Source organism: Staurois parvus, unplaced genomic scaffold (assembly GCF_062004578.1).
Source record: "Staurois parvus isolate SC_StPar_1 unplaced genomic scaffold, SC_StPar_1.0 ptg000249l, whole genome shotgun sequence".
NCBI lineage: Eukaryota > Metazoa > Chordata > Amphibia > Anura > Ranidae > Staurois > Staurois parvus.
Window position 1 is genome coordinate 3,363,498 of NW_028318045.1, and position 13,855 is coordinate 3,377,352.

Here is a 13,855-nt window from a genome sequence, read left to right on the forward strand (position 1 = left end):
TAAATTTAGACTAGGGATCCTCCATTTTAAGGCAAGGCCACTGCACTGATATGACACTGTGGTCATTGCAATGCCTGACTGATGCTATCACCACCCCCTTCACACTTGGGAGTTCCTTGCAATGCCAGTGTAGTGTGTTTGCTCCCTCATGCCTTACTAACACTAAGTGATAGTAACAGTAATAACTGTTGTTATTAGAGTGAAGAGTAGGATTCTCACATGGCTGGTGTTTACTGGCCAGGCCAGTAAAAATGGGACTAGTTTCCAATCTAATTATTAGTAAAGCGATTATAAGACTGGTATTTCTTCCCAGAAAAGTAGCAGCTTTAGTTGAAGGAAAGAGGAACATTGAAGAAAGCTACCACCTGCTAGGTCTCCAAGCACAAGTCATCTAAGTGACTTAACTGACCAAAAACAGGGCAAGTTCTACACTATAAAAAAACAGAAACCCTACTGGTTCGCAATTCTTTAGGTACCTGACTGGATGGATTCTCTAGTGTATTTGAGCCCTGGCTCACAGGCTAGCTGTAGCTTAATATTTTCTTCATAAAGCACCATCCCTACCAATGTCACAGCATGTAATGATATAATATCATAGAAGTCTTCATAAAACCTTTCCACATTGGGGGTATAAAAGGATGTGCAATTAGCCAAGTGATCAGACGGGCAGTAACCATAACTTTCAGTTTGTACGAAACAGGTGCAAAGTTAGAAGGAACAATGCAAAACAGGGACATAATGGCAAAGAGAATGCATACATTGCAGAAATAGGCCCTTTTCAGATGGGGTGGACTCTGTCTGGATCAGCAGGGGATCTGCTCTCAGATTTCCTGCTGATCAGAGCAGAGTGGGCAGATGACACATCCGTATAAACAGACACAAGTCCATTTACACACGCCTGTCCATAGGGGTGAATGGATCATCCAATCAGGTCCACCTGAAAAGCTGACTGATAGGCCCCTTTCACACAGGGAAGCCAAACACAAAACCAATTATAACAGCTGCACAAACATGGACAATTCACAGCAATGGCTCCAACAGTATAGTTGCATGTGGCTGCTAGGATAGTCTCTATAAGATGCCAGAAACAGAGAGTCTACCTGAGAATTGCTACTTCAGTAAAGCAGTACAGAACACAGCTTATTCCGATATTCCTCATAAACAACATCCCTCACAGTGAAGTCCAAGGTAGCTCTGGTAACACTGGTGAACAGCTGGAGGGTTCCAAGGTCTGAGGATGGAGGAGGCCATCTCACTAGACCTGCAGTACCCTGGTAGGAATTAGGGAGGTGCTTCCCACAGTAGCTGGGTCTTTCAGGGAACCTGCAAGCTTAATAGCTACTGGTCAGCTTTGACAGTGGAGGTTCTCTCACCTGGCTGCAGATCACTTGCCCACTATCTCTGCCTCAACAGATATGGCATCTCTAAGCTGCTGAGGGAGGCAAAGAAATGTATCTTCTGGGCATGTCCAGGAATCCAGGGAGTTATGGGAAAAGGAGTTACAGGGGCATGGTGAGTTATGGGCACTCCAATACAGGATGGATCTAGAAACTAGCACTAGATAATGTAAACTACCCATTAATTGTCCAATTTCTTGTGTATCTTCTTGTCCACTGCACCAATGGAGATGCTTTTTTGTAACAGAACTACATGACCTATCTTCGACTATCATTTCCATCTAGTCACAGCAACCCAGGCTATAGCTAAAAATAGCCAGCAGTGATGAGCCAAACTGGGTTAGGTTTGAGTCAAGTTCTACGGGGTCAATATATGGTCAATGACATCACCCCTTGTATATAACAACTTGTCTTTTTTTAGTGAATAAGTAGGGCTTCTGTGTAACCCATACTCATTCACATGAGGGGCAATACCTGGGTGCCCATTTTTTTTAATGTTAAAGGAGGGCTTCCAGATTCCAATAAATCCCCCACCCCTATGCACCAACAACCACCAGAAGAAGAAGCCCTTTTTCCCACAAACATGCCTGGACCGTGGCCTGATATGGTTCTGGGGGGGGGGCCCTTTCCTGGCTAGTCAGGATGCATACTCGGATTAGGGTCTGGTATGGATTTTTATGAAAAATATATATCAGTCCCCTGTGCTCAAGAGTGGTGTATGAATATGTAACTGTGACACATCCCCGTGTACCAAAAATCAGCACTGGCCTTGCTGCCCTCTAAGGGTTGGGGGAAACCCACAGGAACCAACTGTAAAAACAAAGAAAAACAGGGGGCGCTCCAGCCTTGTGCATTATCCAGATTAGTTATCACCCTAAATAATGCACAAGGCTGGTGCTCCCCCTGTTTTTACAAATGGATTTTTAGGGGAAAGGGCCCCATGCAATTCCTTTTTTTTACGCTAGTTTTCCCTTAAAATTCATATATGTCCCAAAGGGAATGGCATGGGTTTCCTAGGGAGTGTCATGCATTTCTTTTTTTTTCACAGGGTACCCCCTTAAAACCCATAACAGAATCAAAGGGCTTAACATGAAAAAGGGGGAAGGAACCCCACGCCATATGTGTTTATTAAACTATCCCTGCCCCATTGCTTACATGGTTGGGGATTCCTGGCCATGTAAAGTGAATGGGGCTAGTGACATCCCTGGTTGTTAATGAATCAGAGGTGCCTGAACCTGCCGGTGTCCTTAACAACCATTAAAAATGGGAAGCTCCTGCTGAATGGGTAAATGTGTTTGACCAAGCCATGAGCTCATCTTTAATAGCCAGTAGAATTTTGATTGGTGAGGTCAACCAGTTTTGACAGAATCCTCTGTAGCACCATCCTAGTTAGGCTGCTAGAGAAAATTAGTTTTTGGTTTCACTGTAGTGAGTGGAGCAGTGATTGGTTGTTTTGTTCTGCTCAGGGTTTTTTGAGCTGAGAATTTGTTTACTCCCCCCTGCTTCAGAAAGAAGCTTCCAGAGCATAAGGCTGGGAGATTCAAATGATCAACAGAATAGTTATCATGCTAGTGTGCATGGATTGCTACTTGTGAGGATGTACAGCTTCTGTACTATCGGGGAAAAAACAGCTATAACCAGCAGCCCCTACGGAGGTAGTGCTACACAGCCAATATCAATAACCTACCATGCATGGCCAGCTTATACAAAGGTTTACCAAGTTTCCTTCCTTCAGTAGTTCAGTAGTTAGGGATTCCAAAAATTCCTCCACATCTGGAGGGTCACAGTGTACTCAGCCTTGGTCTATATGCAGTTCCGTCCATATATAATTGGCCATGGGAACAATTTTCATACTTTTGGCTCTGTATGCCATCAGAATAAATTAAAATTAAACAATCCAAATGAAGTTGAAGTGCAGACTTTCAGCTTTAATTCAAGGGGTTGAACATAAATATCAAGTACAAAGTTTAGGAACTGCAACCATTTTTATACACAGTCCCTCCATTTTCAGGGGCTCAAATGTAATTGGAGATATGAATATAATCATAAATAAAATGTTCATTTTTAATATTTTGTTGAGAATCCTTTACTGGCAATGACTGCCTGAAGTCTGGAACCCATGGACATTACCAAAGACTGGGTTTCCTCTTTTCTGATGCTTTGCCAGGCTCTAACTGCAGCTGTCTTCAGTTGTTCTTTGTTTTTGGGCCTTTGTGCCTTTAGTTTTGCCTTTAGCAAGTGAAATGCATGCTCAATTGGGCTGAGATCAATCAACTTTGGCTGAATTTGGGCTGACAGTATATCTTTAAACACGACAGACTTCATCCAGCTGCTTCTGTCTTCTGTCACATCATCAATAAACACCAATGACCCAGTGCCACTGGAAGCCATGCATGCCCATGCCACCACACTGCCTCCACCATGTTTTACAGATGAAATTGTGTGCTTTGGATCATGAGTGCTTTTCCAGAACTGGTCTGGCTTTTTTAGATGTTTTTTGGCAAAGTTTAATCTGGCTTTTCTATTCTTCAGGTTTATGAATGGTTTGCACCTTGTGGTGAACCCTTTGTATTTGCTCTTGTAAAGTCTTCTCTTCATTGTAGACTTTGACAATGATACGGCCACCTCCTGGAGAGTGTCCTTCACTTGTCTGGATGTTGTGAATGGGTTTTTCTTTACCATAGAGAGGATCCTGCGATCATCCACCACTGTTGCCTTCCATGGATGTCCATGCCTTTTTATGTTGCTGAGCTCACAAGTGCGTTCTTCTTTCCTCAGAATGTACCAAATTGTTGATTTGGCCACTCCTAATGTTGCTACTATATCTCTGATGGATTTGTTTCATTTTTGAAGCCTTACAATGGCCTTTTTCACTTACATTGAAAGCTCCTTTGAACGCATGATGTAGGTTCACAGCAGTAGATTCCAAATGCAAATACCACACTTAGAATCAACTCCAGACCTTTTACCTGCTTAAATGATGAGAAAAAATAACAAAGGAGTAGCCCACACCTGGCCATGAAACAGCTTTTGATTCAATTGTCCAATTACTTTTGGTCCCTTGAAAAAGGGGGGATGGCTACTCTTAGGAGCTGTAATTCCTAAACTCTTCCTCCAATTTGGATGTACATACCCTCAAATTAAACCTGAGAGTGTGCACTTTCAGCCCATATCCAGTATATAACTACAGCTTGAATATGTTTTGGTAAATACCTGAAAAAAAAAAAAACTAAATTGTGCCTGTGTCCAAATATATATGGACCTAACTGTATATTCTTTTTTGGATGCCAAAATTGACGTGTTAAAGGTTTTTTATTGAGATGGGGACATTCACCCTCTCTATATATCCTGGTGACCACTGTCACTGAGAAAGAAAGTGATGGAAAATCTTAAATTTTAAAGTTGTCTTCCTTAGAAGAAGTAAAGATAAATCATCCATTTAGGACAACTGTTCTGATAACTTCTGAACTGTCTAAAAAGAGAATTACCCTCACATTGGGATGATTTCCTGTTGTGTATGTTGGACTAGAAGTCACATGGGATAGAAAAAGAAAGGAATAACGTTATAGGGGTTACAACCCTTCCCTGCACTGTCTAAAACTAAAAATGTTTCACCCAACGTTGTCAGCTTTTAATTATGAAGCCATCTTCTCTAACACATCTAATATACAAGTGCAAAATGCCTCTCCATTCTCCCTGTGCTCTCTGTCACTAGAATTAGCATATTCTTCAATAGGGACTTCTGCACTAAAGTAATGAGCCTTGAAGTTTTCTACCTACAAAGAGCCAACCCACAAATGGTGCAGATCTTGCATTTTTGGAAATACCAAGAAGCTGGGCAGTTGTTTGAAACACTTTTTTTCTTTTTTTGCCAATACTTTTTTTGGGTAGAGTAGGCTTTCAAGTTGAAGAAGCCAAACTTTCAGATTCAAGATCTACCCATGTTAGGGATCCAAGCAGTCAGCAAGGCTGCAACATTTTCTCTCATTTCAAACAAATGGCTGAATGCCATAAAGAAATGTCCAAGTGTGATGGATAATGCTGCATACAAAAGTACTTCAGAATTCCTCTACTTTTAGTCATCAGAAATCAGGTCAGATTTGTAATATTGAATATATTTACAGTATATATAGGTTTTCATTGCTGGACCCTCCTTTGGAAATTGCTGTTTACCTGACTGAAATACTGATCCAAAGCCTTCAGTTTCCATTCTTTTTGAGCCATTGATTTTGAATAAGAATGCAGATCAGGAGTCATGCTTTTTCCAGGGACAATGACACAGAATGTTTTGAAGCCAGAGACAACCAGTCCACCAGAATTTTTAGAAGGGGGTTAGCAATTACAGTTCCCATGTTTCTCCATTCATGGCAAAGCAGCACGTTCACTTTAATAGTAGCCCACCAACACCTTATATTTACTTTTGAGTGCTTCTGGTATGGGAAGCATGTGACTCACTGCCCTTCCTGCCATGTGACAACACTGATACTTGGTGGCCATTCAGGCACCTAGCACTGTCAAATGGGGATGGAAAGAAAGTCCTCAGCTTTTTGCAAGCTCCATGTCGCAACTTGGAGCTTATATAAAGCTTCCTTTCTTCACTTCCGGCAGCTGAACAGAGCTGCGAAAGAGATTATACACTGACTGCTGGGGTTCCTTTAAAGTGAACCTGTTGATAGGCCCTGCATAGGCAGTTAGATGAGTGAAAGAAGAATTCCAATTGGTTGCTGAGGACCTCTGTCATTTGTACATTGCAGAATTTCTAATAAAAAAAATCTATTATATATCAGCTTCAGTTATTCCCATGCACTAAATAGGACCTACCTTTGTTCCCTACATCTATCATTTTAATTTAGACTTTTAGATTCCAACTGTCAGAACTAACACATGTGACTGGAAGTTGTGTGGAGCACAACTAGTTCTTACTCACTAACAAATCACGTCAGTTATGGTTGACTTATATAGTAAATAAGTTCCAACAATTGATCATAAAACAATATAAGCTAATTTAGTTATGTAGACAGACAAATGCGCAAACCAACAGCAGCCAATCAGCAGTAAACTAAAGGGGTTATTTACTAAAAGTGGAGAATGGAAAATCTGGTGTAGATCTGCACAGAAATAAATTAGCTTCCAGGTATTATTGCCAAAGCTTAATTGAACAAGCTGAAGTTAGAAACTGATTGGTGACCATGCACAGCTGCACCAGATTCTGCGTGCACCAGTTTTAGTAAATCTCCCCTAATATGTTCCATTCTTGCCAAGGTACTTTAATATTCACATTATCATTGCCATTTACATTCCCTTAATGATGAAGCCTGATAAAGTTTAAACAAAAGTTCAGAAGTAGGAAGTTATGACCAAAGGGTACTTACACTGCTGGGGTGCAGTAAGGGCAGAGGAAGCAGAAGAAGAGGGATGGAGATGACCAGAAGAAGGTTTTTGGATCTCAGGAGCTCACTCCACACCGCCATCCTGCTCCGAGTCAGAGTACGTCCCCCGCACACCAAACTCTTTCTACTACAAGTGTGATGGTGGATTTACTCCTAAATCTTTCTCTTCTAGAAATCCTTCAGTGCTCATTAATCCTGTGTTACTCCCACCCCCTCCACAATCTTCCTGACTGAGAAGGGACTGGCTATTATTTTAGATACAGTATATTTCCAAGGTGACTATTTGCAAGGATTAAGATCTACCCCTTTGTGTTTCATAATCCAGAGTTAACTGTTCACTAACATATACATTGCAGGTCCCAACAATTGCCAGAAGGTTACCACATTCAAATAAGAATGGCAGTAAAAGGGTACACTAAACATGACACCATAGTATTAAAATACTTTAAAGTTTATTGAAAGCCTAAACTTTTTTTTTTTTTTTACTTCTTTGCTGTCTTTGTCCTCTTGGCTAAATTTACAATCAGTTCTTGTCCCAGAGTCATGACAAGAAATGGAGGAAATGTCGCCAAAGTAAGAATAAATTCTCCTCTTGTAGACTTGCCATCAGAATAAGCATTTGACACAGTTCCCCACGCACATAGCTAATGTGTAAGGTAAAGTCTACTGGCTTGGAAAAATCGGTATGTAAATGGTTAGAAAACTGGCTAAAATATCTCATCCAGAGAGTAGTGGTTAATGATTCATACTTTGAATGGTCTAGGATTGTTAGTGGTGTACCCCAAGGTTTAGTGTTGGGAACCTTACTTTTTAATATATTTATAAACGATATAGGGTCTGGGATTAAAAATCCCATTTCAGTCTTTGCAGATGACACCAAGCTGTGCAGTGGAATAACGTCCTTACAGGATGTCTCCAAATTACAAGCCGACCTCAATGCACTGTTTAATTGGGCAACTATGTGACAAATGAGGTTTAATGTTGATAAATGTAAGGTTATGCACTTGGGGGCTAAGAATATGCATGCATCATACATACTGGGGGGGTACAACTAGGGGAATCAATGGTGGAGAAGGATCTGGGGGTTCTGGTAGATCACAAGCTTAATAATGGCATGCAATGCCAAGCTGCGGTTTTTAAAGCAAGCAAAATCCTCTCTTGTATTAAAAGAGGTATAGACTCCAGAGAGAGATATCATATTACCCCGGTACAAATCATTAGTAATACCTCATCTGGAATATGCAGTTCAGTTTTGGGCAGCAATTCACAAAAAGAACATTGGGGAACTGGAGAAAGTACAGAGAAGGGCAACCAAACTGATGAGCGGCATGGAAGAACTCAGCTATGAGGAAAGATTAGAGGAACTGAATTTATTCTCTCTTGAGAAGAGGAGATTAAGGGGGGATATGATCAACATGTACAAATACATCAGTGGTTCATATAGTGAACTCGGTGAAGAGCTATTCGCCCTGAGGTCATCACAGAGGACAAGGGGGCACTCTTTACGTCTGGTGGAAAAGAGATTTAATCTCCGAACATGGAAAGGTTTCTTCACAATAAAAGTTGTGAAAATGTGGAATAGACTCCCTCAAGAGTTGGTTCTGGCCAGCCCAGTGGATTGCTTTAACATCCCTAGCGGTATTCCCGAGTGTAGCTCGGGGTAAAATGTCAGTACCAAAAGTGGTAACCCCGAGCTACACTCGGGCTTACCATGCGGTGCTGCATAGGGATTCCCTGCAGCACTTACCTTGTCCTTCGCTCCCGCGATGTGTCCCCTGCAGCATCCCTGGCCATCTCCTCCGGCTGATGCCAGCATCCGGCTTCTGTGTTCCGGTCCCTGTGACGTCGGGATGTACGGGCGCCACCAGCGGCGGGAAATTTTAAAATTTTAAAAAATGTCATTTTTTTTCCAAACAAATTTTACATAGTAAAACATTGCTGTTTCAACCCATTTCACATACATATTGTCCCTAGTGCTTTGTTCTGTGCCCTGCCTGCATTTTGTCTGTTCTTTCTGCCTGGAAACTGAGAAATGTCCATGGCGTCCAAAAAGTGTCCCTTTAGGTCAAAAGCGGGTTTAGATCAGCTAGAGAACAGCGATAGTAAATTAGAACCACTTGCAGAATTGAGTGATAATGATTTGTGGGGAAATTCATCATCAGACACTGAAAACGATTCTGCGACTTTGCTCAGCAATGTGCGAACTTGGCACTCTATTTCAAATTTCAGTGTTTTCGGTTTGATTATATTAGTGAAATAAATGTATTATTATATTATTATTTTTTATGATTATTTATTAAATTATAATTTATGAATTCGTGAATCAAATTTTATCATACCCGGGATGTTTACTAGACTCTTGTTCGGACAGATTTCAGTGAGTTATTCCTAAAAATTACAGGCCTACAATAAAAAAACTACATATTTCCATGTAAAATAATGGTACCGCTTTCAGCACCAAAAATCTGAAATAATCATACTGCTAGGGAGGTTAAAAAAGGCTTAGATTCTTTCTTGGATACAAACAATATAACTGGTTACTAACATTTATAGGTAAAGTTGATCCAGGGAATATTTGATTGCCTCTCGGGGGATCAGGAAGGAATTGTTTCCCCTGCAGCAGCAAACTGGATCATGCTTTGCTGGTTTTTTTTCCATCCTCTGGATCAATTTTGGGTATAGGATTATAACTTTTTTTTTTTTTAACTGGATGGATTATTGTCTTTTTTCAGCAGACTATGTAACTATGTAAGAATAAGTGTCCCCATTGAAATTTTGCCTCCACTGTTCTAGTAAAACCTGTAAAATTTTGGATTTTCTACCACTTTTCTTTCCCAGTGACAGTGGTCATTAAGATAAACAGAACGGTTGAATCTCCTCAGCAGGGAAATAGACAGCAATAAAAACCAGACAAAGGTTTTAACATTTCCAAGTTCTATCCAAAATAGAAAAAAGGCTTGGCGTCACATATGCTTTAAAGATAATGCAAATGTAGGGAGAATGTGGTCAGTGCAGAGTTTGTCAGTTGGTATAGTTTACAAGCCATGTGTCTATTTTCTTCAGTGATCACTCAGCTGGCCAGGCTGGGGAAGGAGTTGTCTCAAGTGAGACTTCTGAAAGTTTTGATGAAAGAAGAAAAGACTGATGAACCCTTTAAATTCACTTTGGAGAATAAGGAATCTGGTAATTTATTCACATGTCTGTTATTTTAAGTGCTTGACTACACTTCAGCTGAAAAGGGCACTTGACAGGTAGTTGTGACTCTTGCCAAGTGCCCACCAAACAAAAATAAGAATGTATGTTTAGACAAAGGGCATGTTGGGAATACAACAGCATGTACTATAATGTACTATATACAGTATTCTGTGGTAATATCACTTGACCAGTAGATGGCACTGTACGCTAAAGGTTACTAGTTGTGTATGTGTAAAACTTGCTGCTTCTTTCTTTTCTCTATCATCTCTTCAGGAAGTAATGAGTCTGTAATATGTCTGCTGCAATGTGCTCTGTATGTTTGTAACTTAAGCCACACAAGTAAAGCCTGAATTCTGCTATCACTACCAGTGTCTTCTATAACACATAACCAACAGGTTTTGGGCCCAGCTCCAGACACTGAAAAAAAGGAAAACTACAAGCAAGTAAGTGCTGCATTTACAATCCAATTCACTGAAAGATGGCAAGTGCTTCAGATATGAAGTTTACAATAGCAAAGCTCAACAACACCAACTACAAGCTATGGAAGTTTAAGCTTGAAATGCTGTTATCCAAAGATGACTTGTGGCAGGTACCTCACATGGATGGTACATTGATTCAGGGGCAACAAGTCACATGACAAGCGACGAGACATTCTTCACAGAAATTGATCTTAGTGTAAAAGATAAAGTCTTCCTAGCAAATGGGAAAAGTATTACAGCGGAAGGTAAAGGTCAGGGATTTCTGAACTGCAAAACGCCATCAGGGGGCAAGCAGAGCATCCTTGTAAAGAATGTTCTATATGTTCCAAGCCTAGAAGGAAGCCTCCTATCAGTTAAAACCCTTGCAAGCAATGGACTCACTGTCCAGTTCAGAGGTAATGAATGCACAATTCAAAATGGAAAGCAAATTCTAGCAAGAGGAAGATTAAATGAACATCTGTACAAACTCATCACTGAAAGTGAGAAGGCTAATGCGGCAACTCATAACCCACATGACAAGTGCATCCACCTGTGGCATAGAAGACTGGGGCATCGAAACCCAGAAGCTATTAAGGACTTTGCAAAGAGAGGTCTATCAGAAGACATGAAAATATTGCCTTGCCACACACTCAGCAAGTGCACGTGTTGCATCAAAGCAAAGGCCACCCGAACCCCTCTTCCACAGACCAGTCAGAGTAAAACCATTAAACCCATGGAACTGATACACAGTGATGTGTGCGGACCAATGAAAACCATCACACCTGGCGGGAACAGGTATTTACTGACTTTCATCGACGATTATTCCAGGTACACAATAACGTATCTAATGAAGCACAAAAGTGAGACATTAGAAAAATTTCAAGAGTTTGTAGCTATGACAAGCAACAAGTTTCAAAGGAAACCTGGAATAATACGCACTGACAATGGAGGGGAATATATGAATAAAGAGATGGAATCATACCTAAAGAAACAAGGTATTATACACCAAACAACCGTACCATACACTCCTGAGCAAAACGGTGTAGCGGAAAGAAAGAATCGCACTCTTGTAGAAATGACAAGATGTATGATTACGGACGCTGGCTTACCTAACAAATACTGGGGAGAAGCAATAATGACTGCAACATACCTACAAAACAGGCTCCCATCAAAAGCTATTGAGAGTACACCATATGAAATGTGGAATGGATCAAAACCTAACGTAGGACACATCAGAGTATTTGGCTGTAAAGCATATGCCCACATTCCAAGTCAGAAACGCTCCAAGTTGGAGAACAAAGCCATAGAAGGCATTCTGGTTGGCTACAGTGAGCAGAGTAAGGGATATAGAATCCTTTGTCCAAAGACCAACAAGGTCACAGTAAGCCGCAGTGTTTATTTTGTTGAAAGTGAAGCACCAGATAATACAATTCTTGAAAAATATGGAGAGGATTTACGCGCTGAATCGGCAAGAGACACTGATCCATGCGAAGCAGGACAAGAGCCAGAACAAGAAGTGGAACTTACAATCAACGAGCCAATAGAACCCACTGAACAACAAGAAATCAGAAGATCCTCTCGAATGACAAAAGGGATACCACCCCGCAGGTTATCATACGCTGCTAAAACACATCAAACACAGGAGTCAACATCCTGGGAAGACATAGAAACTTTGCCGAGAAGGGAAGCCGATCAGTGGAGAAAAGCAGCTGAAGAAGAAATAAAATCACTTCAAGAAAATAAAACTTGGTCACTAACAGAACTCCCTCCTGGTCGCAAAACCATCGGAAGCAAATGGACTTTTAAAGTGAAATATGATACAGAAGGAAAATAAACCATATAAATGCTGCGCTACATTCAAACTTATTAAGTGAATGTGGAATCCAATAACACAAATCCAAATAGTGACAATAATAATAAATGAATAATACGTGCTTAATGATAACAAAATTATCAAAAAAACACCCAAAAAGATGAAAGAACACAAACTTAAATCTATACGTATGTGCATAAAAATACACATACATATAGTTACATCACACGTGCAAATGTGAAGTGAAATAATGATTACTTATTAAACGCAAAACAAAAAAGTCCAATATAAAAAATGTTGTAGGTGAACAAAACTGTAAACGGGCCCTGATGAAGTCACGTGATATTGTGACATAACGCGTCGGCGTAAGCGCGGTGACGTATTTCCGGCGTGGCGGCCATCTTGGTACACCTGTTATTCAGCTGTACACCCAACAAATACAGATATATCCTCATCTGAGAGCATGAGGGTCTCATATGGACTGGCTGCTATGTAAGTGGAATTTTCACTAAAGTTTTATGTTCCTATGTTCCTATGGTATAATAAATATACTACACTATGGGAGGATTCCTCTGTTTTGTTCTGAGAGATTGATATTTCACCTATACCTGGAGAAGAGCTTGAGTGGGAATATTTAATCTTGAAAAGCGGTTTCTGGAGTGCTGTGGTGCCTGGAGGATCTGTGAGAGGGATCCATTATTGCTCTTTGATCCGCAAGGGTCGAAGTGATGAGGTGAGAGGCTAATCCAGAAGGTGGTTGGATTCATAAGCTCTATCTACACCCAGACACCTGCACGATTTGTTTCACCTGTGGTCACTTTACAGTATTATTGGAAACACCGTTTACAGTTTTGTTCACCTACAACATTTTTTATATTGGACTTTTTTGTTTTGCGTTTAATAAGTAATCATTATTTCACTTCACATTTGCACGTGTGATGTAACTATATGTATGTGTATTTTTATGCACATACGTATAGATTTAAGTTTGTGTTCTTTCATCTTTTTGGGTGTTTTTTTGATAATTTTGTTATCATTAAGCACGTATTATTCATTTATTATTATTGTCACTATTTGGATTTGTGTTATTGGATTCCACATTCACTTAATAAGTTTGAATGTAGCGCAGCATTTATATGGTTTATATTCACTTGATCACTGGTATATGATTTAATGCTAGCAGCTGTTTGGGGTTCATATATTTAATTTGCTTTAATTGTTTAAACACATTATTTGGAGCGCAGGAGGGTCACACCACTAATGATACAGAAGGAAACATCTGTAGATACAAAGCAAGATTAGTTGCCAAGGGATACTCCCAGAAATTTGTAGAAGATTACGATGAGACATTTGCTCCAGTTGTGAAACATTCTACCATAAGAACACTCCTTAGTATTGCTGCCGGAAAGGGAATGCAAGTAAAACATCTAGATGTCAAAACTGCCTTTTTGTATGGAGACATCAAGGAGGATCTGTACATGGAACAGCCACCAGGCTTTGAGAAAGAAAAGAACCTTGTATGCAAACTGCAAAAGAGCATCTATGGGCTCAAGCAAGCGGCGAGAGCATGGAATGAAAAAGTGAACGAAATACTCAGAAAAG

The 13,855-nt window shown here is 40.3% G+C and overlaps 1 protein-coding gene across 1 annotated transcript in view; it reads right to left on the reverse strand.

The window, feature by feature from the left end:
• Window positions 1-6,925, reverse strand: part of SLC13A4 (solute carrier family 13 member 4) — a 66,826-nt gene extending 59,901 nt beyond the window's left edge. Inside the window, exon 1 of the mRNA XM_089680676.1 lies at window positions 6,770-6,925. Within this exon, the coding sequence (XP_089536802.1) occupies window positions 6,770-6,868 (99 nt within the window). The 5' untranslated portion in view covers window positions 6,869-6,925. The remainder of the gene's footprint in view (window positions 1-6,769) is intronic.
• Window positions 6,926-13,855: the final 6,930 nt, after the last annotated feature.